Source organism: Cinclus cinclus, chromosome 6 (genome assembly GCF_963662255.1).
Source record: "Cinclus cinclus chromosome 6, bCinCin1.1, whole genome shotgun sequence".
NCBI lineage: Eukaryota > Metazoa > Chordata > Aves > Passeriformes > Cinclidae > Cinclus > Cinclus cinclus.
The window spans coordinates 27,074,118-27,100,777 of NC_085051.1; the positions used below are offsets into that span (position 1 = coordinate 27,074,118).

The following is a 26,660-nucleotide window of genomic DNA, read 5'->3' on the forward strand; positions in this document are numbered from 1 at the left end:
CTTCTTTAAGCTGTTGAAGAAAAACATCTGAGGGAGCAGGTTGAACAGGCCCTGGTCTGAGGGCTTAGATGCTGGGTGGGCAGTTCTTGACTGGAAAGCATCTGTAATCATTGGTGATGTGTGTGTGACTGATGGGCTGTTGCCTGACCCTTTTCCTTCAGAATACTGAATTGAGCATCTTGCTGCGTGTTTGACTGCAGCCTTCATGTACACACATGGCTTTTAAAGGTCTTTGGGAAATGTGGCCTTTTGGCAAGCCATGAGGGTTTTTTGTTTTGTGGTTTTGAGTTGAGATTAAAACCAGATTATCCTGGCTACAGGAAGACGTGGAAGTAATTGGCCAGATCAGAGGTAGTTTAAGAATAAAACTTTCAGGATGAACTTAAGTGTTTAGTCAGAATTCTGTGTGCAATGGGGAATTGCATCATGCAAGTACAGTGTGATATTTATTTTGTAAAACTAGTTGTTTTGTTTCACATTCTTCTAGCAGGTAAGATGTGTTGTTTCTTCCATCTGTTATCCTGGTCTTCATTTCCATGGGAAATGGGACAGACATACATATTGTTGTCTGTCACATGAGCATTCATAGGCCGGTTATGGCTGTTGATGATTCATTGCAATTGCTTCTCTGTTTCAGGACCTATAACTAAGTGGACCCTACTGACCTCTGAACCACAAAGTATAAGAGTGAAAAGAAGTGGGAGAAGCACACAAAGAAAAAGGAAGTGAATGCACTTTCATCCGGACTTCTTTCCTGCCCTTTATTACTAAAGCTGAATGGAAAAGAAAGACTGCTGTGCCTTTCCTCCCCCAACCTCAGGGATGGGTGGATTATAAATACTGTGTATGTGGCTGGGCAAATAGACTGAACCATGAATCTTCAGGCTCAGCAAAAGTCTTCAAGCAAACGGACTGGGAAACGGGTTGCCTATTTTAATGAGCAGGACATAGCTGTGCCATCAAAAGAACCACAGCAGCAGCTTAAGGAAGGACAGTATTATGGCCATGGAGGGAATATACCAGTCTCCCAAACTATGGAGACTTCTCATCCAGGAGGATTAACAAGTGCACCCAACAACGTTGCTCTGATGAACTCTGTTTACAATCAAGATAGGGGAGAAGCAGTGATGATGCCTCAGTCAGTAACAGCTGTCAAATGGCAGAATTCACTAATGGGAAATCGGTTGCCAGAGAGAGGTGACAGCCACTGGCAATCTCCACCTTCAATGTGGAACCACAGTATGGTTTTTGGGGGCAACCCAAAAGGACCCCACTCCAATGCTGGTGCCCCAGGCTTCTATGGCCACCCAGAAGCCCTTAAAAGAAATCAAGAGAAAGGAGTGTTTGTGTCACAGCTGGATTTATATGGAGATGCTGTCCAGCAGATGATGTCCCAGAAGGCTCAGCTGGAACAGCAAGCCCTTGTTAGACAGCAAGCTCAAATGAATTCTTTTCATCAAATGCAGAAACAGCAGCAGCAGAATCAAGCTCTGCCATTGCAGCCTTTCCAACTTGCTTTTGGTCACCAAGGCCAAAAGCAAGGTCTTCCTGAGTTGTTACATGTCTTTCAAGAAGCTCCAACTTCTTCCAGTCCAGCATTTACTGCACAACAAAAACAGCAAGCTCTTCCCCAGCTACAACTCTTTGAAAACTTCTATCCTCAACAGCAGCAGCAGCAACAGGCTGCAACACAAGCCTTCGGTCTGCAGCAAACAACTTCTATAGCACAGCCTCATGTGGCAGCTGCAGCACCTCAACATCACATGATGCCACACCAGTTTCAGCAAGCAGAGAGGAACCAGGAGCTATTCAAGGCATTAACAGAGCAGAACCAACAGACTGTGCTACCTCAGACCCAGATTCCCTTTCCAAGAAGGTCACGGAGACTCTCCAAAGAAGGTGGCCTGCTGGCATCTGCAGGAGAAGCGTTGACTTCTAAGCAGGCAGAAGAACAACCTAGCAATTTATTTCTTCATCACTGGCAAACACATCAGCAAGAGGTCCCATTGCAGCAGGCACCTGAGTCACTGGCTCACAATAAAAGTAGCTATTTGCATCCCAGAAGATTGGATCTGGGGCAGAAAGATGTCCTGGTCAATAGTGAGCAGTGCCAGATGGAAACAGATAGGCAAGCTGCAGCCCAGAATGGTAGAGATGAGGACAAACAGGCAGCAGCACCTGAAGAAAGCATTCAAAGAACTAATGATTTTCAGAGTGTCAGAGGTGGTGTAATCCAGAGTACCCGGCGGAGGCGACGTGTTTCTCAAGAAGCCAATTTGCTGACTTTGGCCCAAAAAGCTGTTGAGCTGGCTTCTCTTCAGAATGTAAAGGTAAAGTATAGACCCTAACCAATATAGCACATTTTAGACTACAAAGTAGAGCTGAAAGGAAAGGAATTTATGTACATGTACAGGACAGGGTGGTATCTTGAAGTGTGCAACAAGGGCAGTTCTGGTGTGGAGGTGTGTAAATTCAGCTACTGTAATTCATAGATGTAGGAGAACAGAGATGTAGTGTAGTGAGACCACTAAAGGACAGTTCTATTTCACTAACACCAAATGTTATTTTAGCCCATGATATGAAAATATGCATGTTTTCAGCTTAGGTCTCAAGGTGATCAGGAATTTTGAGAGGCAACTATAAGCAGTTTACTTGTCTTTTTACCAATTTAACATTATCTTTCTTTTCTGTTAAGAGACTTAGGCTTAGCTGTCAGTTTTTCAGTTTCAGCAGTTGAAGTGTTTCTAAAATATACTATCTAAAAATTACATAACGCAATTTACATGTTCAATATTTCACAAATATTAAAAGTCTAAGAAGGCTTCACTTTCATTAAGAACATATACTAGGAATGACAAAGGCCTGTCTCATGCAGCATCCTGTTTGATCTGAGGGCTGTAGAATGACCTGTCTGCCTGTAGACCTCATGTAGGACTTAGTAGGGAAGAAGTTTTAGTGCTGACTGATTTGGTAGCTCACTACTCCTAACCTTTTGATATTCCATCAGTCTAAACTGCACAGTATATATTCCATATGGCAAGATGGAAGAATTCAGAATTAACTAGCCTATTGGGAGACAAGTGATGGGAGTTTTGGAGTTGGGTGGGGTTTTCTGGACTGACTGTTTCTGAACATATTTTGAGCGTTGTGATTTGACTAATCTTTTATTGAGTGCTTCTTAGGAGGCACACTTTTCCTTGGAAGTTTTGTTGCCAAAGGTTGATGAAATACACATGATACATGAGTTACTTTTACCTACAGTTTTGACACCTGAGTTGCTATCCAGTCAACCCATAAACCAGGGTGGGGGGGGGGGGTGTTGAAATTTTATTCCCTGTCTTGTTCTCATCATCCTTTTTATCATAGTCTTTCTGTCACTGTTTTTTTCCCACCTCTTTCTTAGAGGAATGTGCTGTTTGAGTGAAGGAACTAAACTAATAAACAATGAGCAGAATATCCATAGCCTACTCCATCTCTTGGACAGCAGAAAGCAAACAGTGACTTGGTTGATGCTCCCTTCAATCCTTTTTGCTCTAATTCCAAGTTGAACCAGCTGATTTGATAAAGAACTGGTAGTACATTGTAGCATGTGCTTGCTCTTACTGCTGGTGTATTTGCTCTTACTTTGCCAGCCATTGTGTGGTTATATTACAGAAGGCCTGCAATTCACATTGCACTAGGATCACTAACAGAGTGTCAAGAAGAAGCAAACAGAGCATTTAGGAAAAGGCCCTGAGAGATGAAGCAAGAAATTGGCCGTTTGAAGGCACGTCTGCTTGCAGGCTGATTCATAATGTAAAGACCAGAGAAGTGTTTTGACAGATGCTCTTTTTTTCTTTGCAGTTATGCAAGCATAATGGCACTAGCAGAAGAACTCTTTATGCTTAGATCTCTTCAGGCTTTCAGGATGAGGTTTTGAAAGAGGATAAAATTCTTACCAGAGGTCTGATGGATTTTACATCCTTAAAGTGTTGGATATTGTGTGAGGGAGAAAAAAGAAAATGTTTGCTGAATGAAAGTGGTCTGCCTCTCTTACGAGTGTCATTCTGTTAAAAACAACCTCTGTGAACGAGCAGTCAGACTTACACACTTCAGGGTCACTTACAGGATAAACCTTTCTGTGCACACTTAGGCCAACCTTAATAAAAGGTCTTGAAAGGAGACAGTCCTAGATCTTCTTGATATGGTAGATTTTATATGTTTAGTTTTGTTGCCTGACTTATTTTGATGGCTTAATGTTTTCCAGAGTCAGAAAAAAAAAGAAAGATGAAGCAAAAAGCTAGCTCTGGGTATGGGGTTTTTTTTTGTGTGAGAGATTTAATTAAGATATTATCATGGTTCAGTCTTCCCTGGAGCAGAAATCTAATATTTGAAATTAATAACCTGCAGCTTTTGATCATTACTAAAACTAAAGAGCCTTTGTTGAAAGTTACAAAGCAGGACATTCATATAGAAAATAAAATGTTAAAACATAGGTGGTAAAACAATTCCTAAGAATGACCTATATAAGTGTTCTAGCAGTTGAGACTACAGGCAATCCTCAAGTAATTCTATTAAATTTTAGTAATGCAGTGAAGTATTCTTTTCCTCCAGTAACACTTCCAAATCCATTTCAGCTTGCAAATTGCATCAAGAAACTTGATATACACTAAAAGTGAGATGATATCTCATTTATTATGTAAGTAATACAGAACTTTTTAGGAATCTATTTTTCTTCTCAGGAACTGGATAATTCAGAGGAGAAGAAGAGTGTGCTAGTAACAGCTCCAGGACCTACTGCAGCTTCAAAAAGTGTTGTAGAATTCGCCAGTTCTTCACCAGCTCCCAAAAAAGCCCGGGAGGATAGCAGCCTTGTGCCTCTTATCATTCCTGTGTCTGTGCCAGTGAGAAAAATTGACTTGCAGAGCCTTGAAAAGGAAAAGTCTGAGGATGGAAAGCTCCAGAGAGGCCAAACAAACGACCGAGCTCCTTGTGAACGGAAGCCTTCTGTGATAGTCACTCGGAGGCGATCTAATCGTAATACTAACATGGAGACCTCGAGTCAGGTATGGATGGACCAAGAAACCAAAGATGAGCTACATCTCTTAGATTTAATCTCACAGTTTTTAACCATTTTCTATTTAAGTAGTTTGATCTCAAGGCTTGGAATGTATGTAGTCTGGGGATTATTTTTTTATCATAATATTGCCATATATTTGGGCATTGGTGGCTTTTTCATGACCTACAGCTAATGCTAGTAAAGCCAGGCAGTGCCTCACTAAATTCACTAAACAGTGAATAAAACCAGATGGGCAGTAAGACTAGAATAATAGTCTGTCTGTGTCAAGAGTGCTTTCTTCATACGTACATAAATACCAATAAATTCTAAGTAGTGTACATATCTCTCAATGTGAATCAAATCCAAAGTGAAGATTTAATTCTCATGCAATTAAAACCTTTTACTGAGTTCTGAAGGCCAGTACTTTATTGTTCCCCTGCAGCATGGTAGTGATGAGAGGGTGCATTGATTTTTTTATTTTCCCTCTCTTCTAACCAGAAGTACAACAGAATGTTCAGATACCAGAGAAATGGCAGGCATCTGGGGAGGTTTTTCTGTATTTAAATGTTTGACCATCTAATGAAATACTGCTATATTGTTTTCCATTCTCTTACCAATATTTGGTGTCACTGTGTATCTGTATCAGGGTTCTGACGTATCTGTGCCAGGGTTCTGCTGTGCTTTTTTGTTCTCTTTTAAAGCTGCCATCTTGTAAAATACAGCTTCATGATCACATGAGCTAGAGCTGCTACCTAATAGTTCCTCTGTCCATTCCATTCCCTGTGTTCTTGCTCTCACTTTCCCCTTCTGCTAATTGTTGAGGCATCCTCCAGCTGTCCTATCAAGATTTTGAGCTGCCATAAAAAAATGTTGTCATCTCACTAAAGTTTTCCAAACAACCTGAGGTTTTAAATTAAATTATCTTTTTTTTTTTCCTAATAGCATGAAGATGCTGTTCCAAAGGATGAAGCTGAGGGCTTTGCCCGAAAACCAAAGCAACGGCCAAGACCTGAGCCACTCTTCATACCACCAAAAGCTGGCACCTTTATTGCACCACCTGTTTATTCCAACATTACTCCATATCAGAGCCACTTACGGTCACCCGTCCGTCTGGCAGACCACCCTTCAGACAGGAACTTTGAGCTACCTCCTTACACTCCTCCACCAATCCTTAGTCCAGTGAGAGAAGGATCTGGACTGTATTTTAACGCTATCCTGTCTACAAGCGGTCATTCGGTTCCACCTCCAATGACTCCCAAAAGTGGTCACAGAACTCTGCTTAGATCAAGTAAGTTTCATTTTAACCTTCCTTTCTTGCCTAATTTCTGATTAGGAACTGTGGAGCATTAGGAGGAACATCATGCCTTTCGGGAAGGTGCGACTGTGTGAAACTGGAGTTTCTTCCTCATTGTTGGGGGAGCCAGAATAGAGGAAATGCGGTGTTGGTCCATCTGGGCATGGATGTCAAGATGTGTTCATAAACAACCTGCAACACCCCCTGCTGACGTTCTTGAGAATGAAAAGTCAGTTTCTCGCAGATTGTCGGTATCTTGAACTGAGGGGAGGAAGGCAAGTTCCTGGTCATCTGAAACTCCTTTATTTAGCCTAGGGGTACCCTTTTTGAGAGATGGAAGCTCTGATAAGATTTGCAAGGTGTGTGAAAAGTAAATCTCGGATGTGAAGCTAAGCAGTTCTTTCTTCTTGTTGCAGATAGTTCAGAAGTTACCCCTCCCATTCTTACAGTAGTGGGGGAAGCCACCCCGGTCAGCATTGAACCGTAAGTAGTAGATTCAGAGTTTCTTACTAAAAGTGCTTCCTTGCTTCCTCCTAAACTTTTAAGATGCTTCCTGTGTCTCTTAGAAACATTAAAACTATTCTTTTTGGTGGTTCAAAATATAAGTTGTCTTGATTAAAAATTACACCACATGATAAATAGTGTTTGTTTGAGCAAATGTAATTCTGGTGACGCTAACTGCTTTCTATTACTGCTCATCTTTCTCTGGGCTGAATTACTGTTAGTTACCTAAAGGTGAATCTGTCCTGTGTTGTTGTATACAAGCACTTCTTTGTATGCTCTGTGCTTGTTTTAGGGTGGGAAGATGATGGTCCTTTAGAGGAAGGACAGAATGTGGCATGGAAAACTGGAGTTTGCTTTCACATGGCCTGGTCCAATTGTGGGTGTGTTGTAGCTGCAGCACAGCTGTGAACACTTTGTTCCCCCCTGCCTGAAAGCCCTACAGCCAGAGGCATATGGGGTGTATGCCCTGAGCTAGTCAGCCTTGTTAGTCTTTAGCTGGCTGTGTTGTGAAACTTCAGACATATGTGGACACAGCAGCAGTAGGGAGCACAGTCTGGAGATACTGAAGCTGGAATTGTGATCTTAGGCTGGGTGCCAGTCCTGCCAAACTTGAGTGGAGTTGCAGATTTCTCTGTACAGCCTTTGCCCATGCTCTGGGAGTGGTATCAGTTCAAGCTCAGTACTGTAGAACTACAGCAAAGTAGTTCCATTTCATTATTATACCTAATTAACAAATGCCTGCAAAATCTAATCATGGAGATGGAAACACCCATATGGCATAAAAACACCTACATGGGTCTGCATCTGACTGTACAGTCAGAATTCTCTGCTCTAAATCTGTAGCGTATCCTGTAACATTGGAGATAAGCAACTCAAAATTTCCCCAGGTAAATACAATGCTTCTTTTGCTTTTATCCAAAATAGTTTATGTTTTAAAATGGACTGGAGCATTTGCTGACAATTTTATTTTTTCCTTGCCCTTTTTCCATTTTGCCTTCTTGTTTGAAGCTCAGTTTTCTGCACTTGTGTTAGCAGCCTGTCCTGAGCAAATGTTGCAATTGTGAATGAATGTAGATTTTTCTTGTTACCTTTGCAAACTTCCTCTAGACCAAGCCCATTCATTGAAATAAGTACATTTATTGTTGTATAAATTTATTTTGGAAGTTGCCTAATTCATCTTTTTGCCATTAATCCAGGGGAATTAATCCAGGGGAACTTCCTGAACAGATATTTTTTGTCTCTCTCTCAGGTCTTGATCTTTGACCTCTTTATGGTGTAATTGTCTTTCTTGTGTCTGTTGGCTTAAATTGCTGAAGTTAGTGACATAAAGTTAGTTGTGATTTTAGTTGTGTGTGAAAACTCATTGCTGGAAATTTCAAACCATGGTAGCTTAGTAGTGCAAGTTCATTTCTTTTTGCCAAAAGGAAGTTATATGCCTAAAACTTCCCTGCTTTACACTTACTATGTTTGATGTCATCTTTCCATCACCTACTGAAAGTTAGCATCAGTCTGTGCATCTAACAGATTCTGAAGGAAGGAATCCAAGAAGAAATCCCACTCCACTTATGTGGTGCTGCTGCTGAATGGGTGATGAAGTTGGAACAAATGTATAGTATAGAGTAGTTAACTTCTGCATCGCTTTTTTTACACATGAACTGTTCCCCTTAAGAAGATCTGGATCTGCTATAGATGCAAGAGAAATAGTTTGCAAAATCTCTTTCTATGTATGTTAGAAATCATTCATTTTTTTAACACAGGCTTTTCCAGCATGTGATGTCTTATGATGCAGGTGTTTCATGACAATACCAAAATGAGGAATTGGGTATAAAAGGGAATTAAGGTGTTTGCTTCTTCTCCTTCCATACCCATTTCCTCCCTTTTGATACTACAGTCTCTTAGGACTTCAAAACACCATATTTAAACACTTGCTAGTATCTCTCTGGATTTCTGTGCAGGTTTTGTGTTGTTTTAAGGCTCTCTCACACATATTCCAAACTGCTTTTTATAATAGATATGTATGTGTCATTTCAGAGGATGAGAAAAGTCTGGAGGTTGGCATTTCTCAGAAGTTTTTGTTATTGCTCCTTATTACACCAGATCATGCTCTTTCTCTGGTAATTGTGCTAGGTGTGGGACACCAAGCCAAGACTTGAGAATTATAGCAAGCCTTGCCCTGGGCAGGGAAGGCTTTACTTTATTCCTAGTGAAGCAACTCCAGAATTTTATCATCTTCTGGGCACTGCCTGATCTGCTCTCTTCAAGAAAGAACTTCTTTCTCTATACTTTCTATGTCAAGAGCTACCAGTGTGGTACTAGTTGACAGACATCTGAATGAGGAGCACTTTTGCACTAAGTACATAGCAGAACAGTCTTTCAGTGGAGGTTCTTACCCACCTCTGTGCACAAAATCACGTTTGCTAGTACAGAGTAGAATCTCTGTGGTTGGTCATGACTTAAAGCAAATGTAGTGCTCTGTGGGTTGCATGTAGTGAAAAATCTGTCTGCTAATTCATAAGTAAAGGTATGAGATTGCTGGTAAAAGGATAGGATTTGGGTTTGGTACAAAATGAGCAATACAGATTTCATTGGTTTATATTTTTGGTTCCAGTTGTTAGCAAGAGTACCTAGAAGACACCACATTGCATCAAGGTCATAAAGGACCAAATTTTGATCCTGCTTTGAATGGAAAGTTGGACCAGATGGAGATGTTTAGGTTGAAAAGGACTTTTGGAGACTCTGGTTCAGTTGTTGGCTGACAAAATGTTAATACTAAAACAGGCTGACCTATCTTATGCCTGAGGAGCAAGCTTGCCATAAGAGGACCCTGTATGAGAGCCTCTCAAAAACTGATGATTATTAGAAGCTAATAACCATTCTTTAAGCAGTTATTAGGGGATGCTAATTTAAATATAGTTTCAACCTATAGTGATAAAAAAATGGAAACTGCTAATAAATATAAAACCTCTCAACTTCTGAGTTATTTATGTAACCTACAACACTGTTGGTGTTATCTGCAAGAGCCTGCATTTGTATATGCATTTGTCTCTTTGTTTGGTTCTTCATTAGTGTTTCTAGCAGAGATGGAGACTTCCTGGATATTGTAAAGATGGCCTGACTGTAACATTTTTCCTTCTCTGCAGGCGAATAAATGTAGGAACTCGCTTTCAAGCAGAAATCCCATCACTCCAAGACAGATCTCTGGCAGAAGCTGACGAACATAAAGCAGAGCTGGTGTGGCAACCATGGGGTGATTTGGAAACTAACAAAGTCACTCAAGAGAATGGTAAGAAGGTGGCAGGCTGTTAAAGAGGGCAGAGTTGCCACATTGGTTACAGGGGTAACCACATATCTACTGTATAATTAAAAATCTTTTAGAGGTGCCATTCATGTGACATGTTTGAGTGGTCTTGAAAACAGTTTTAGGAACAAAACTTGTTTATCAGATTGCATGTGTGGGGCAAGGGGAGGTGGGTAAGATTGTTTCTTTTAATAATGAAAAAACTGGGACCATTTCTTCTGTCAGGCCAAGGGCAGCCTTTTGCTCAGTGAAGCTTCCTTGGATTTGTTAACATTTGAAAACCACACACACTCAACTCCTGTGTTTTTGAGGGATGTTCAAGACGTAGTAGTATTTTGAGAAAGTCAAGTTGTCAACAGAAGGCAGGATGAGGAAGCAGGAGTCGTGGTAGCTAGTAGCAGACTTGGGGAGCTGCCTGCTTTTGTTGCATGTTGGTTGTGGCCTGTGTAAATCCTGAAGGGAAGAGGAAGTGGGCAAGCTTGAAAGAAATATTTTAAATGAGAGATTACAAAGGGTTTTGTGAAATGGAAATTCACGATATAAGGGTGGATTCAAGAAATGTCAGAGGCACAGGGAAGTAGGAGGACATTAGAGGAGTGAGGAGATTTGCAAGAAACTCCATGTGTAGATAGTGATGCATGACCTTGTAGTCTAATGAATTCTGGAGTCCAAATTTGACCCAGATAAATTTGCAAGGACACTGAGCTTCTCTGAGTTTTACTTTGTGTTAAGTCTGTTCCTCCTTCAAAAGAGGTAATTTATCATGCAAATCCTGTAGGAAACTTCATTTTATTCTTCTTTTCTGAATTGTTTGGTACTCCTGTGGAAATAGTGGAAAATCTGCTAGCTGCTGCCTGTTCAAGCATTTTTCCTGGGGCTGGAACCAACCAGGAGCTGGCGTTGCATTTCTTACATGAAGAAAAGGGAAGCATTCTGGTGAGTCTGCCCAGCTGTTCACCTCAATATGGTCAAAGATGTCAAGGAAGGTCAGGTAACCTCATTCCTGAGAGGGGAGCCTTGCAAATTCCTTTCAGTGCATCTGGTTCCCAGTGTTTGATGTCCCTTGTATGTCCCTAAAGTGGGTTCTGACTGATAAACAGTGCCATGTGCACTTACTATCTTGTATTTCCAATTTGGACATGTTTGGCTTTTTAACAAACACACTGACAGTCTATCAGGGCAAGTGAGCCAAGACTGCTAAATGAATCTTAGATGTTGTCTACCTTGAAAGGTTACTATGTAGAAAGGAAAATTAAGAGGCTGGGGCTGAAAGCTGAGTCAAAGAGCAGTGTCTTGCACCTCATTGTTTTGGTAGATCCATTTGACTTCTCTGTCTGTGTCTGTAGAACAGCTGTGCTAATTTTATATCAATACTGTTAGACGTGATAGGCTTTCATTATTTCCCTTTGATACCCCTGGGAGGTAATATCAAAAAAGCAGAGCAGGGCAAACAGCAAAACTTTGTCATCCTTTTATAGTTCTATGACTGATTTAACTTGGCATAAATCAGCCCTGTGGTCAGGAGTATCCCACAGTTTTGCCTGGCTGCTTGTTTCCCATCCCCTGGCACTTGTGAGACTGCATGGACTTGCATTGGAGAAGAGATCAAACAGAAAGTAGTTTTTGTGTGTATGTATTAGGTTTCTGCCAGCTCATCATTGTGAATGCTGTTGTTGGCATTAGGGAGGAGCAGGACTGCCTCTGGCAGCAGGAGCTCATTGTTCAGGTGGTTTTTAACTGCCAGTGGAAGCACGATTCCATTGTCTCCTTCCAACAAAATTTGAAAGCTTTTCTGGTTTAAATGAAAACTAAAAAGCAGCTTGAGAGGTGGGGTTTGTGTGTGTGTGATCTTTCAGTCACATGACTTTTGTTTTCTTTTGAAATATTGCTTAGTTGAGTGAGATCAGACTACAATTACTTGGATGTGTAAGACAGGTATCATTTAGGGCAGCATTTTTGGATGTGTGTGTAATAGGCCTTTGGTTAATGAGAGGAAACTGTTGCAAAGTCTCTATCTATGGAATTAGCTCTCTCCCAGTACCCTGGTCAATTCACAGATGTGAAGAGGTGCCATGAATGTACTACTTGCCTGTGGTATCCAAGATTAGGTAGGTAGTCAAGAATGTGATTTTTAAAGTTGTCCCAAGTGGTTAACTGTGTTCTGGTTCTTTTCTGTTAACTTGCCACAGAAAAAGAAGGGATTAACAATTGCTTGATCTTTGTTTTTAATAGCCCAAACATTACATTAATTATTTTACTTGTGTTTATCCAAGGGAGCTCTGACCAAACTGCTGTTGAAGAAGCCAGTGCGACCACCTACCCACCCTTTGGCAGATTATCACTACACAGGTTTGTTAACCAGAACAACTCAGTGCTGCCTGCTCATCAAACAGGATTTTTTCTATCCTTTTCTGATTTTTTGGGGTACTCGGTTATATTACAGGAAGATTAAAAGAGCCGTCCTCTCTTATAATTCAAATAATGGCTTGCCAGAAATTTTGCTTGTGCAAATTATGGCACTTAAAATGTAAGAAACACTGCATCCTTCTGAACATGTGCATGTGTGTTGGAATAGGTATGAGTTCTGATTTTCTTTATGGGGAAAAGGGGAGGTAATCCCTTGCACTAAGCCATAGAGAATGTAGAAAGGTAGTCAGTATGTACAAGAAAGGCTGTGGTAACCTTAGAATCATAGCCTCTCTAACATGAGTTTCCAGGGTGGAGTTAAGCAGGGGTTTTATGGGGAATAGTTTTCAAGCTTGCTGAAGAAGCCTCAGCAAACTATGGATACCTGTTAGTGTTTCTGCAAAATTTAAATGCCATAAACTGCCTCTGTAGTCTTGCACCTAATTAGAAAATAGTCAGCTGTGTGACACTGACTTCAGTGATCTGGAGTGACCCAAGTCACCTGAAAGAGCTGATATAAAGTGGTAGAGAGGCATCTAATAGCTGGTGGCACAATTGGTGCCACCAATTTCTATTGGTGCCACAATAGAAATTACATTTCTTCATTATTACACATTTGTCCTGTAGTTGTTGGTAAATGTTATTTGAATAATATCTATAAGGAAGGAGGGAATTCAAAAATATGTTTATTTTTAGAGGCAAGGAATATTTGAGGAATACTGGAGATCTAGTCAATCTTCAAGTACACATTGCTGCTGAAAGAGAAGATCCTGTTCTCCTGCCCCACCATTTCCCTACTATAAAGTGTTATGACTAGGCCACCACGAAGTGTGTCGTGTCAGCTTGCTTGGGCAATATCTTAGTTCATCTAACTGAGTGGTTTTTGCAAGCTGAGCTGAGTTAACCTGTGGTGATGAGTGCTAGATCTAACACAAAGGAAGTGTTAAGAGGAGAGCTGAGGTGGAACAGTAAGGGAGAAGTAAACAGCAGTCTGCAGTTTTGCTGTAGTAGGTTAGAGGAGAGATTGCACCCCAAGCATGTGTGTATTGGTCTTACTCAAGGCAAACATGAAGAAAAGGTACATAGAAGAGTAAACATATGAAATTGTATGGGCTTCCATTACAACTTTCTTTTACCTACAGGATCAGACAAGTGGAAGGTTGCTGAAAAAAAGCTATTCAACAAAGGCATAGCAATCTACAAGAAAGACTTTTTCTTGGTCCAAAAGCTTGTAAGTTACTTTTGTTTGTTTGTTTTCATGATACATTTTTACATGTTTGTTGAACATTTAATACAGGAAGTTCAATCTTGATTTTTCTGAAACCTCCATTTTAAGCATTAGGTCCTGCACGCAAAAGAATTCAGAGAAATTTCAGCATCCAGCACAGCATAAAATGTCACCAGAAAGCTAGAGCAATAATGTTTGTTTTGCTGTTGATGTTTACTTAACCCTGGTACTTAAGCTGCATTACTTCCATTAGTCCATGCTGCAGATTATCTCCTCTGCAGAATACATTTATAGAACACTGTCAATGTTTAGCTTAAATGGCTTGCTGGTGAAACTAAAAAGAAACACATCTTTGCCACTGATGGAGAGGATCAAAGAAGGATATGAGAATGATGCATCCTTTAGATCTCTCTCTCCAGTGATATGACAATGATAGTAAAAATGATTGCTCCCATATTTTGATGAGGTAAGACATGTCAGCAAGGGGGAAATCACTGAAGGAGAGTGCAAAACCAGGAGCTGAAAACATATTTACTGAATGAATGCTCCAAAGGCATTTAAATTGCAAAAGCTCAGAATCTAAGAATATATTCCAAACTTTTGAGAAAAATCACTGATGCAGAATAAGTGGATGGTCACAAATCTGTACTGATACTTGTCTACCACCATATGCCTACAAAATGCACGTGGCTGAAACAGGAAAGGGCTGCAAACCTTCCACTTCCATTTTTGGATTGGTATTCTGGTCTGGTCTTCTCTGAAGTGCTGCTGCAAAATAAAGCTCCCCCATAAAACTGAGAGGCTGCTGTCAAGCCTCATAGCTCAACTAGAATATTTCAGAGGCTAAGAGGTGCATTAAGCTTACAAAGTCTTAAAAAGTTCCAGGTTCTGTCACCTTTACATTAACCAGCTTTTCTTTGGAAAGTTTGTCCTTTAGTTCTCAGTGAATAACAATGGCAGTAGGTGATAGGCTGTGGGATGAGGCAGACATGCAAATATGACACAGAAAAGGAGGCTAGAACAGCAGCTGTGGTGGAATGGAGATGACTAAGGAGAGAAAATACAAAGTGTATTTATTGCATGCCTAGTAATTATTTGTAAGTCTTTTTAAAATCATGTAATCCACTGGATTTTCATGTTTTGTAACAACAGATAAAAACCAAAACAGTGGCTCAGTGTGTGGAATTCTACTACACATACAAAAAACAGGTGAAAATTGGTCGAAATGGGACCTTAATCTTTGGGGACATTGATGGTGCTAATGAGAGATCTATGAAAGATGAAGCTGAAGTTGACATCAAGGTAAGTAATTTCCTAGATTTCTCTCACCTCTTTTGGGCTGTGGTTTGAAGTCTTGTGTGTTGTCCCTTTTACTGGTCAAATCAAAAGCACAAACAATCTGGCGTCTCTACAGGGGTCCAGACTCATAAATTTGTGTCCTGTGTCACATAATGTCATTTACTTAGAGACATCAAAATTAACAGTTCCTTTATCTTCTGGTGAAGAGTTCCCATAGGTTTGCACGTGTTCTTCCTCTCAGAAGAGACATCTTCAGTGAGGAGCAGGGGCATGTGGAGGAGGAGGAGGAAGAGGAGGAAGAAGAGGAGGCAGAGGAAGGGTTCGATAACAGAAAGAGTGCTGATGCTCTGAAAGATGAACAGACACTACAGGATGGTGTAATAGTAAGTGGTGCATTGTGCATGTTGTGCTTTCTATTCCACCTTCACTCTGCAAATAGTTTAGAAAACAGGTGGGCAGTTCCAGATGCAAAATAGTTTCCATCTTTTTCTGGAGCAAGAGATTGGGCTGAGATAGCTTGGAGTGTTACTATCAATCAGACTGTGTGCTGTGATGGGAGAGCTGGGATGTGTAAGGTGGAAAAATGCAGTGTATTCTTTGTGGCAGGTGCATACAGAGAGCCATGATGAGAATTATCCTTAAAATAGCCTGAAGACTTTGTCATTAAATAAAACCTTTTTCTGGAATGAGTGAAGCACAGGAGCTCAGCCACTGTCTTCCTTCTGCTGGTGGGTTTAAGTGTCATGTTGCCTTAACCCTTCTCCTCTTTGCAAAGGCCAGCAACACCAATATGAGGAATCACGAGGCAACTGTCATGGGCAGAATTGGGAGGAAGCCAAGGGAGACAACATTGAAGCCTCGAAAGCCTATTACTGCTCCAGTGCAGAGGAAGAAGAGGAAACAGAAGATAAAATCAGATGCTACCAGTAAAACACAAAACACAGAAAACACATTTCCATGTAAAAAATGTGGCAGGTAAGACCAACTCTGCTTCCAGCAGTAGTGACAGGATCACAGTAGGGCATCTCATGGTGAAGCATTTTCTCAAATGAGTTTTCTGCCTTCCTATATAGGCCATAGACATCAGCAATCATTTTAATGAATTACTGCCTCACTAATACTTGCAAATTAAGGCTTGTGTCCTAGTTTGAAAGACGGGTATTTGCTAAGAAAGGCAGAAGCCTCCCTTTGAACTGAAAAATGTGATCCCTCCTCCCTACAAATTATTATCATTTTGGAATTAAGGGAGCTCTCAGGCAAAGATATGGGGATAGAAATAACAGTTCTTTACTAATATATCTAACAAGACAAACAAAAACAACAACAGCTATGAAATTAGCCACAAACAGAACAGTAACTCAGTCCCAGTGTTTTTTGGCTGCAGGCACCTTTTCCCTGAGCTGCAGTTCCCGGTGCTGGGGGCGGGCGGGTCCCGCAGAGCCGCAGGAGGGCTGGGGGTGATGGCAGAGCTGTCCCAGGGGGAGAGAGAGAGATGGAGAGACCCCTCTGCTCACGGTGTGGGTCCTGGTGCTCAGCAGAGTGCTGGATGGTGGTCGTTCACAGCGAGAAGACAGCAGTGCAGGGTCTGACAGCAGTGAGGATGGTTCCTGACACTGGGATGGCAGGGATGGGGCTGAGGCGGCGATCGTCCTTCTCGTCCGAACTCCGCGGGGGAGATGGGCCGAGCCAGAGCCTTCTGTCTGCTCTTTTGGATTTTTTGGATATCGAGGGGTTTCCCTCTTCCCTCCCCTCCCCCCTTCCCCCTGCCACCAGGGCCTAAGTCAACAGGTATCTTAGCATGACAATGGGAAAATTCCACAGAGGGAAAAGGGAAAAAGGAAAAAACCAACCCCCAACAGCTTGTTTTTCTTCAAATGATATGAGATACCGCCTGCATTACAACTGTATACAGTATTTGGTGTTAAAGCTGCACTTTCAAGCAGCTGCTGTATTGGCCCTTTGTAATGCTTACATTTTTGTAACAATAAGTTTCTATGTATTTGCTAGATCACATATAAAGAACACAGTATAGACTTAAGAACAGTGTTGTAGAAAAGCGAGACACTACTGTTGTTACAGCAGCAGCTATTAGGCCAGTAGGTACATAGTTCATCTGGTTAAATTTGCAGCTGTCTTTGGTGGATGTCAAATATATTTGTATTTCCACACACAATTTTAGTAGTTTTTGTAGGTTTGTTGCCAACAGGATCATAACTGTCAAGAAAATCCAGTTCCCTACATAGCTGCTTGCTCTTAAAACAACAGGACAAGCAGACAAGTATTCTTAATGGTGTCTGAACTTCACCTGTGGCACTTGATGCAAAGTCCATATAGTTAATGGTGGAGGAACAGATCACAGAAATGTAGAGTCAGAAAGAAAAAGCTCAAGTACTTCAAGCTCTATGGACAAGGCTCAAGAGTGGCATTGGGCCATCATTTGCCTCCATGCTTATTTCATTATTGCAGCACGGGGGTACGCCTGAAAAGCAGGGCCCTGTTTTGTTAACCAGCACATGCATAATTCAGATACCAGCACTGCCTCTCTGAATTCAGAGCTGACTGAGAAATGGCCACAGTAAGGAATGCAGCGAGTGGATTCAGGGTGCTCAGAATTCCCTGCTAGCAGCACATGCCAAGTGGTGTTTGCTATAGGTGCTATCACAGTGCCAGAGGGAGTTCCAGAGCGGAAGCCCACAAACTTGAGGCCGGAGCAGCAGAAGCTCTTCTGGAGAGGTGTTGAAGGAGCCCATAGGAGGGGCCAGTGCTAATGTACATGTGTGCCTTCCCCAGGGTATTCTACAAGGTGAAGAGCCGCAGTGCTCACATGAAGAGCCACGCGGAGCAGGAGAAGAAGGCGGCAGCGCTGAAGCAGCAGGAGAAGGAGGCAGCAGCAGCAGCAGCCCGCAGCCAGGCCCAGCACGAAGAGAGCAGTGACACTGGGAGCAGCAGCAGCGGGAGCAGCAGCGCCAGCTCGGATGAAGATGGAGAAATATAGCAGCAGACCAGATGTGGAGGGAGTAGCAAGGCTGGACCCAACCTCCCTCTTTGTGGTCTCTGTATTTTGCTTGCACTTTTCTTACCTGAACCATAAGGTTTTGGTTTCAGTGCTGCCGTTTCTTCATGCCACATATTCCACTTCACTTTGCCAGTACTGACCAAGCCAGAATGGTGAATAACAAGATTTGTTTCAACTTGGATTTTTTTTTAAGACTAATAAGATTTATATTCTATTTATAATGATATCCAAGGTACATAATAGAACAATGTCACCTGCAGTGGAAGTAAGTTCTCTCAGGTCAGTCAGACCTTTCTTTTTGTTCTTGTCAGGAATCATGGTAGTGGGACTCTAGGATATAAAGGTTTCCAGACTGGAGCAAGAGAATGAAGCTCTAGTCTGAGCTAAGTGTATCCAGTTACTGTGACACTGGTGATTTCTAGTTGTTTTCTCTCTCAGCAGTTTCTTCCTTGCATGCTTTCCTGCCTTTCTTTCTGAACAGTTATTCAGGCAGACAACAAGTTTTGTGGAAAGATGGTGTGCACTTTTGACCTCTGTTTCACAAAAATGAAAAGTGGGATGAGCAAGACATTCTTCTTCCCTTTGAAAGGAAGTTTTATTTTTCAAACGGAAGCCTGATGTCAGTTATCTTATGGCATTAAGAATGTAGCAATGCATATAAAAATATCCTGTGGGATTAGAGTAACCACAGGCTTTGCAGGTTGTGTCATATTGAAAAACAAAATAGTCAGCCTTTGACTAAAGGAGTCTGGGCTTCACAAGTGCAATTTGAAATGAAAACTGCTAGGTTTGAATTTACATAAATGGGAGCAAGTTTGTTTAGTGAAAATGAGCCCAGAATCCAGTGTGTTGGATTGTGCGCACCTCAGAAATAGGAGGAATGGACTCTTGTCTCCAGCAGTGATCCCTCTGTGAATGTTTTTACCTCTCAATATCCTCTTCTGTCTTGTAGCAGCCCTCATTTACTCCTTGAAATCAAGCTTTTGTGGCAGGGCCCTAGTTTCCCAGATAGTTGCTGTCAGGCAGTATGTACAGGAGAAGCTTGTCACCTGTTTGCACACCAGTGGCTGGGCAATGCTGCCTGCTGGGTTGTCCTGCTGTGTGCTGTGCTCTTTGCTGAAAGGCTGACTCTTCCTTCAGAACTGACACAAACTAGTAGCCCAGAAAGTCTAGCCACCAAAAGCTGCTGGTGAAAGAGAGTTAAGAAGTGGCCCAGGTGACAGATGTTAGATTCGCACAGGATTGTTCTGTACATCTTTATAGCCCACATTTATCATTATTTTGTAAGGATGCAGAGAATCACTTGTGCTTCATGGCCAGCTGGTGCCATCCTGTTGCCCGGCTGCCCTGCTCCCTCCCTCTGTCCAGTCCTTAGGGGCAGCAGTGATCCCCAGCTTCTCAAGTGCTGCCATTGTGTCAGACCAGACCATACTGAAGGAGCTGATCCGCTCCTGCCTTCCCCAGCAGGGATCCAAGAGATGATGTTGTATGTGAACTACAGAGTGTGCCTGATTGGCAGATTATTTTTTTTTTAAATCTTGACCGTTCCAGCTGCTGGATAAATTCCTGGTTAACTATAGAAAGAGGCTATAATTCCAGTATGTCATCTGTCAGTCTTCTTACCCTGTAGTTTTATGCAACCATGATGGCTTCACTCTTTTGTTTGGGAGGCTGTGTACTGTGCAGTGTTTGCTTTGACATATCTATGCCTTTGCATAGAATTGTTTTTCTGAATAGCAGAAACATTTACTACTCCTACAAAATCAGGAGGAACATCATTAAGGACTGCACTATTTGCAAAGTTGACACTTCTGCCTGTAAATATTCAATTTTCTGTCAAGTTTATACTTTTCATTCTTGTCAAAACTGGGGTTCCTTTCAACATTTGGATGATTGTTCCATGTTCCTACATTGAATGGATCTTGTTGTCTAACCAAGAAGCACATGGCACATCATGAACTGTTAAAATCATTCAAAAACTGCAATGAACTAAAAGCTGCTCTTTTAAAAAGAAGCCTAAACAAATCAGTCTTCCTCTTAAGAATTTCAGTGTTGATTTTTATCTTTTTTATTTATAAATTGGAGAAAATATTTGTCTGCCATTATGTTAGGGACCTTGGAGATAACAGAAGCTTTAGCACACTGTGTCAGGAGGAACAGTAGGTGAAAGCAACTGCAAGCATTATTACAGTCCTCCAAAGGCCAGATCTTTCACTGATTCTCCCTATTTTAGGAAACTGATAATTTTTCCTCTTGTCAAAAACAAGCCATTGAGGTGCTGATTAGAACAAATCAGAGGTTTTCTATATTTGCATAAAAATGTTGTGTGTATTTTGCGCTGATTTCAGTATTGGTTGTTTCTCTCCCTCCCTGCTGCAGTATAGGTAGAACAGAACAGGAAAACTGGACACAGTCTGTCACTGGAAGAAAAATCAGGAAAGGGCTTTTCTGAGGATAACCCTTATAACAGCTGTGGGTTGGACCACAATCAGGTAAATGTGCCAAGTAGGTGGCATCAAGTTGGAATGTTTCTGAGTGCACTTCCATATTGCTAGCAGCCACCAGAAGACTTCTTTTCTGGTATGGTATTAGGAAAACAGCTCCTCCAAGTGTCATCTTAAAAGACAAACAAGCAAACCAAGCCTTCTACCCACTGGCTTACAAGCAGGAGTTTGGAATTGATCCTACATTTGAATTAGAACTTGCCTACCATCAAAAGTTGGCAGAGAATTGTTTTTTTAAAAAATAACAAAACCTAAACAACCAACCCCCAATTTCTGTGGGCAAAGCATTTAAATGGAATTTGTCTAATCTGGAATGAGTTTTGTTCCCGCTCTTTGTGGGGGAAAATAATTTGAGTGGCTCTTTACTGTAGCACAGTGTTAATTTGTGTTATTTCAGTTAAGATTTTAAAAAAACCCACCCCAAACAAACAGAATTCTTGTCAATGTTCTGTTGATATGTCTGTATTAAAACTCCATTCTCATTATTTTCCATAATTTAAAGGCCTATTGATTGATCCCCATTTAATGTAAAGGTTTGCTGCTAATTTAGAAAGCAGGCAGTAGAAAGTCATTAATTTGAACAAGGTGTCTCAAGGTGGCTTTAGTTGTTTTATATGGGAACAAATATAATATTTATGGAACGCAATTCTGTAACTGTGTACTAGTAGATTTGCCTTTTACAGTGCAAGATCAGGCTTCAGGTGGTCATGCACCCCATAGTCAGATGGCTGTATTTCAAATCATTACCTACTTGAGTCTTGATGTCAGCACTGGGCATCACAGAGATGCAGTGACAGGTCACATTTGCCCTGATCATGTGCTTCTGCCTGCCCTTTACAGATAGACTCAGTCTTTTAGGTTTGTGATCTGCATGGGATAGCATCCAAGTTTTGTAAGACTTTGTGTGTATGTAATTACTAGATAGATGCATGCACTTGTGATGCATATCTGATATAGCTGCAGGTGTTTTGCAGTCTAGCTGCAAGAACCACTCTGCATTTTAATTTATTTGATGTTTGTTCTTTTACTGATACAGGTGATGGTATCAGAGAGAACTTGGCTCTGTAAATTGAAGGTCTACAGAATTTCACTCAGCTGTGCAGGACCATGGCATTTTGCTGACTAGAAACAGGGAGGGATGTAGCTGCTTAAAGGCAGGGCAAAGATAGAAATTCAAAAGCTTACAGGTAACTCATCTGGTTAAACCCATTGTAGACAAAGTCAAAATTAACTAAAAATACTCTCTGATTTATCAAACTGAGGCTTTTGATCATTTTTATCGTTGCAACAAACTAGATTAAAATCAATGCTTTTCAAAAAAAGTCTTTCTTAAATTACAAATGTGAGCTTTCTCACTCTCAGCAGTTACACACTTCTTAATTCTCTTTCAGGCAGCAGACTAGAAGGCTCCTACAGATATTTACTGTATTTTAAGGAAATGGGAGTAGGAAGAACTATAGCCATAGGAGTCTTGTCTGCTTTCATACAATGGCACATTTAGTCCAGTGCTTACCACAAACCTTATTCTAATACACATTTTCCCACACAAACTTTCTTCCTGCTTTATCTTCTGATGTATGTCTGTTTATAAAGCTTTAAAGAAGCAGAGAAGCAAGCCTACAAATCATGTTTGATTTCTGAGGGGGGTGAGTTTCTATGTAAATTCGTCACTTGGGTTCAGCTGCTTTACTTTCCCTCCTCTCCTGTGTCATGTTAGGAAGACACAAACTTTGAATCCCAAGCTGTCTAAGGATCTTTCTTGCCATGACTAAGATTCCACTGACAGCTGAGCCTGAAAAAACCCTTGACTTCTCCAGATTAGAAGACAACATATATTTTTATAGAAATGTAATTGTGTATTTTAAAAAAGTTTCCTGCGGCTTCTCCACATGTATTTTTCCCGTTGTAGTTGAGATTTGATATAAACTTTTTTGTGTTTATTCTTTTTATGTTCTGTTTTTAAATTTGTAGTCAAAGCTTTGGTGTACTGTGCAGGAGCAGTCAGCCTTTGTAATTACTGTATAAATGCTTTATAATAAAGTATATTACTTTTATTTTAACAAGTGAGCAGACACTTTCTTTTGTGTGTCTGCTGCCTAGGGCACCTTTTAAAAGACTGTTACATGTTTAAAATGTACATATATAAATATATTTACCTGTTGCTGTACAGTTGTGATAGACTGGACTGAATTTATTTTTTGTGTGCTTTTTTTATAAAATATTAATACACTAAAGGAAATCTTGCAGATGTGATTGTAATGTACTATGTAACTTATTTACTTAATATCCTCTATATATCTAAAAAACCTTTTATTAAATGAGGTTTAAAAACTCATTTCTTAGCTGAGGGTTTGTTTGTTTGTTTTTTGTTTGTTTTTTTGTTGTTGTTTTTGTGGTTTTTTTGTTGTTGTTGGGGTTTTTTTTGTTGGTTTTTTTTTTGTTTTGTTTTTGTTTTTTTTTTGTATGAGGGAGTGGCCGGGGGCTTATGTAGGCTGTGATGCACAGGAGACTGTCCCAAGTCCTTCTGGCTGGTCTGCTCTCTCTTCCTACTCACCTGTGTTTCCCACAGCAGCCCTTGAGGCATTCCTCACCTCTCCCCCGAGACAAAAACCTGCAATGTGTTTTATGTCTTACATCCAAGCAAGTAACTGGAACATGTGGCTGTAGGAGTCCAAACAAATCTGCAGCTCCACTGTGTTACAGAAGTGTTGATGGGATGTGTGTCCCACTCCAAGCCGAGCACCCTCACAGAAAGACAGAAACAACCTTGACAGTATGCTAGGAATTCCTGGGGAATAGTTCTGGGTCTGCTGTGCTGTAAATAAAGCTGGTGGCATTGTGACACTACCTGAAGCAACTGCAAAGGCCATGGGCAAGGCAAAGATATCATGAACTAAGTACCTGCATCAGATGTGACTTCTGGGATGGCTTCAGTTGTTGATCATACTGCATCACACTTTTCAGTGACAAAGTTTGAAAAAGCTTTAAGTAAATGCTGTCTTAAAGACATTATCTGTTACCTGAATCTAAGGGGGGGGGGGGGGGTGGTTTGGTTAGAGAGCACGTATTTTGTTTCTTCTGGCAGCAGTTGGATCTCTTGGTGTGGATTTTAGATAAGCTTCCGTCTGTCCTCAGAACATCTTCCTTCTGTTTTGGTACTTTACCTTTTTGTTAACTAGGCTGCACAGGTGTTCTCACACCTATGGGTGTGATGTCTTTAAAAGCTACAAATGCTACACAAAGCAGAGGGCAGAAATGCGTATCAGGGCCTGACTGGTCTCCTGTGAGATTGCATTTATGATCTAAGGCAGCACACCTGTTAATTTATGCTGACCTTTTAATTTCAATATTTTTGGCACAGCTGGCAGGAGAAAAACTGAGCCCAAGACTCGAAAACACTAATTTTTTTCAGCTCAGTGTAGACATCCTTGGTTTAGTTTAGTCCTGTGCCTGTGCCAGTTGATCAGCAATAGTGTTTGGAGAAAAAAGTATTTTGCTTGGTGTGTAAAGAGACAGGGAACACTGAAGCCTTCATTTGAGATACAGGACCAGTACTTTAGGGCTGTAAGTCATGCATTTGCCTCCCTGTCAAGGCCAGCTGGCAAAAGTGCTGAAGTTTAGTACTTTGCACTAAATCTGAGGCTGTACAAACAAACCTTGGACAATCAACCCACACATTTTGAAAAATTTATGTTCTATCTTTTTTTGACTGCTGGATCTAAGCCCAAGCTTCTGGAAGTTACTTCAGCTACTGAAAGAAACCTTATGAAGCATTTTAGTGATTATAGTAAGCTTTGAGTTAGTGGTACTGTGAGGAGGAGTTCTGCAGTAACTCCTTACATGTTTTCTAAATAGCATTACAGCCATCACTGTAGGATGCTGCTCTTGTCATTACTGAGACCAACTGCTGTGGGCTGTGAGGTAGGAAGAGTTTTCTTTATATCACAGTTTTTAAATTACATTTCAGTGACATGGTCTACTGAAGGTTGAAGTTTCTATTAGAAAAGTTTATGAATCAGTTAGCCTTTCCCTGTCTGGGTTTAATGGAACTGATTGTATATTACTGTTAGCAGAAATAAAAAGTGAAATAGTAATTTTGTACTGAAGAAAGACCAGCCATTTCTCTAACTTATAGGGATTTTTTTCCACATACAGAAGTAGTAGACTTTTCTTTTAGGACCTAAGAACAAATTCTGACTACCAATGTCTTAAAAGATTGAAAAATATTTATGTAACAGATGACAACAATCACAGTATATCAGCACTTTTAAAGCCTTATTTTCTATTCTAAAATATAGAAGCAATATGAAACAGCATTTACATGCTATCATACTATAAATACATTGTTTCCTGAGCAGCTCAGAAAGTTTAATGAGAACAAAATTTAGTTTCCAAGTACTCTTCACAAGCTGAACTATTTTATTACACATCAGCCAAAGACATTGGTATAAAATAAGCTTATATTATTTTTGAACATGTTTCACAGAATAGCATTTATAAACATAGGCCTAAATAATTTAAACACAGCAAAATTAACAGCTTTTCATGCTACAAAATTACTGTATATAAAAGATTGCCAAAGGGGATGTTAAAAGTGCTCTCTTGCTTGGAAGTTTTTCTAGATGAGCCTGTTTCTAGTGTAACCTGAGTCATCTGCTGGTTCTCAGGTCTCTTCTGTCATTTTTCCATCAGTTCTCAATACTCACTGCATATATCAATCAGCTCTTTGAGGACAGATGAGTGTGCCAACAAGGAAGCAAAAAACCTAGCTAGTTCCTACCACTAATTTAATTTTAGAATATTTCTGTAAGGAATAAAGTGGATGCTAGTCCTCTGTAACTTCACTGGGAAAAGCAGAATTCCACATGGCTTGCACATTTTACATGTGTGCTCTTTTCATCCATGAACAATAGTGTGATTACTATTTCCATGGATGTAGTGTGATAGGGAACAGCAGAGTGAAAGTGAAAGCCAGGCTTTCCAACATCTCACTCCCATGTCCCTGTGGGCGCACAGGCCAAGGTGTCACTGTCACACACAACATCGTGTAGCACCACCAATATGCAAACCAGCTGTTTTAATTCTACCACCTCTCCATGTCTTCCACCACATCCAGTGCCTAATTTTAAAGTGCAAATTTAAAAATTTAGGGAAACTTTATCCCCCCCCCCCCCCAAACTTTTTCATCTCCAAAGTAGTTTTGTTCTTCAAGAGTAATCATGACTCATTAAGCATAACAAGGTAAAGTGAAGCTACCAGTTTTGAGATTAATCATCTCCTGGCAAAGAGAAGCCACAGTCAATTCTTTTTCTACTGTATTGTATTGATGAGACTGACACATAGTTTTTATCAGAAGGGTTCTAAATTATATTCTAAGACTGCTCCCTTCCTTCAATAATGATTTGTTTTTTTCCCTTTTTTATTGGTATTTATAATGCAGCCCCCAAAGAAAAGAGCTAGAGAATTTGTGCCATTTCATCTGTGGAAAGCACCAATGCCAGTGGGCCACACAATCCACCCAGCTCTACCATCACCTACAATAGTTTTGGACTGATTCCCATAGCTACAGCCTCTGCAGATGACTTACAAGAGCAAGGAACTGTTCTTATCCCTCACAACTTGTCAGTAGATCTGTGTTTTACTTCAATCATTACAACACAGTCAGAAAACTAAGCTTCTGTTCCTCTCTCAGAATGCCCCAATATAGTCAAAGTGTAGAGTATTTGCTTTATCTAACATAACCCTCAGAAATGTATAGACTTAGGGCATATTTAAAGAATCAACCAGCAGGACTACTTGGCATTGGATTGTGTTAGTCACTCCCTTTCCCTCCTGTCACAGTTGTGGTGGAGCTAGCCCAGCCATACACACCACTTGCAGCTGTGCTGGGAGAGACCAGGTCTACAGCTTCAACCACTTTTCTTTGTGGCCAGCACTAGAAGAGCACCACGTGGTCTATTCTGAAAATATCTCCAAATATATCCAAATATCTCCAGAGACAAATTTGGCATTTCTTCTTGTCGGGAGCATTCAGAAGGCAAGTTTTGAGCCACTCAAACTCTGGCTCACGAGC

General features: G+C 40.8%; 1 protein-coding gene across 1 annotated transcript; it reads left to right on the forward strand.

Moving 5' to 3' along the window:
* The first annotated feature begins 872 nt into the window (after nt 1–872).
* MIDEAS (mitotic deacetylase associated SANT domain protein) lies at nt 873–18,138 on the forward strand. Its single transcript, XM_062495163.1, has 12 exons — nt 873–2,330; nt 4,722–5,045; nt 5,981–6,326; nt 6,749–6,815; nt 9,977–10,119; nt 10,967–11,070; nt 12,408–12,483; nt 13,683–13,771; nt 14,921–15,070; nt 15,274–15,450; nt 15,843–16,042; nt 17,858–18,138. The coding sequence occupies exons 1-12, from the start codon at nt 873–875 to the stop codon at nt 18,060–18,062; spliced, it is 3,339 nt and encodes a 1,112-aa protein (XP_062351147.1). The 3' UTR covers nt 18,063–18,138.
* Nucleotides 18,139–26,660: the final 8,522 nt, after the last annotated feature.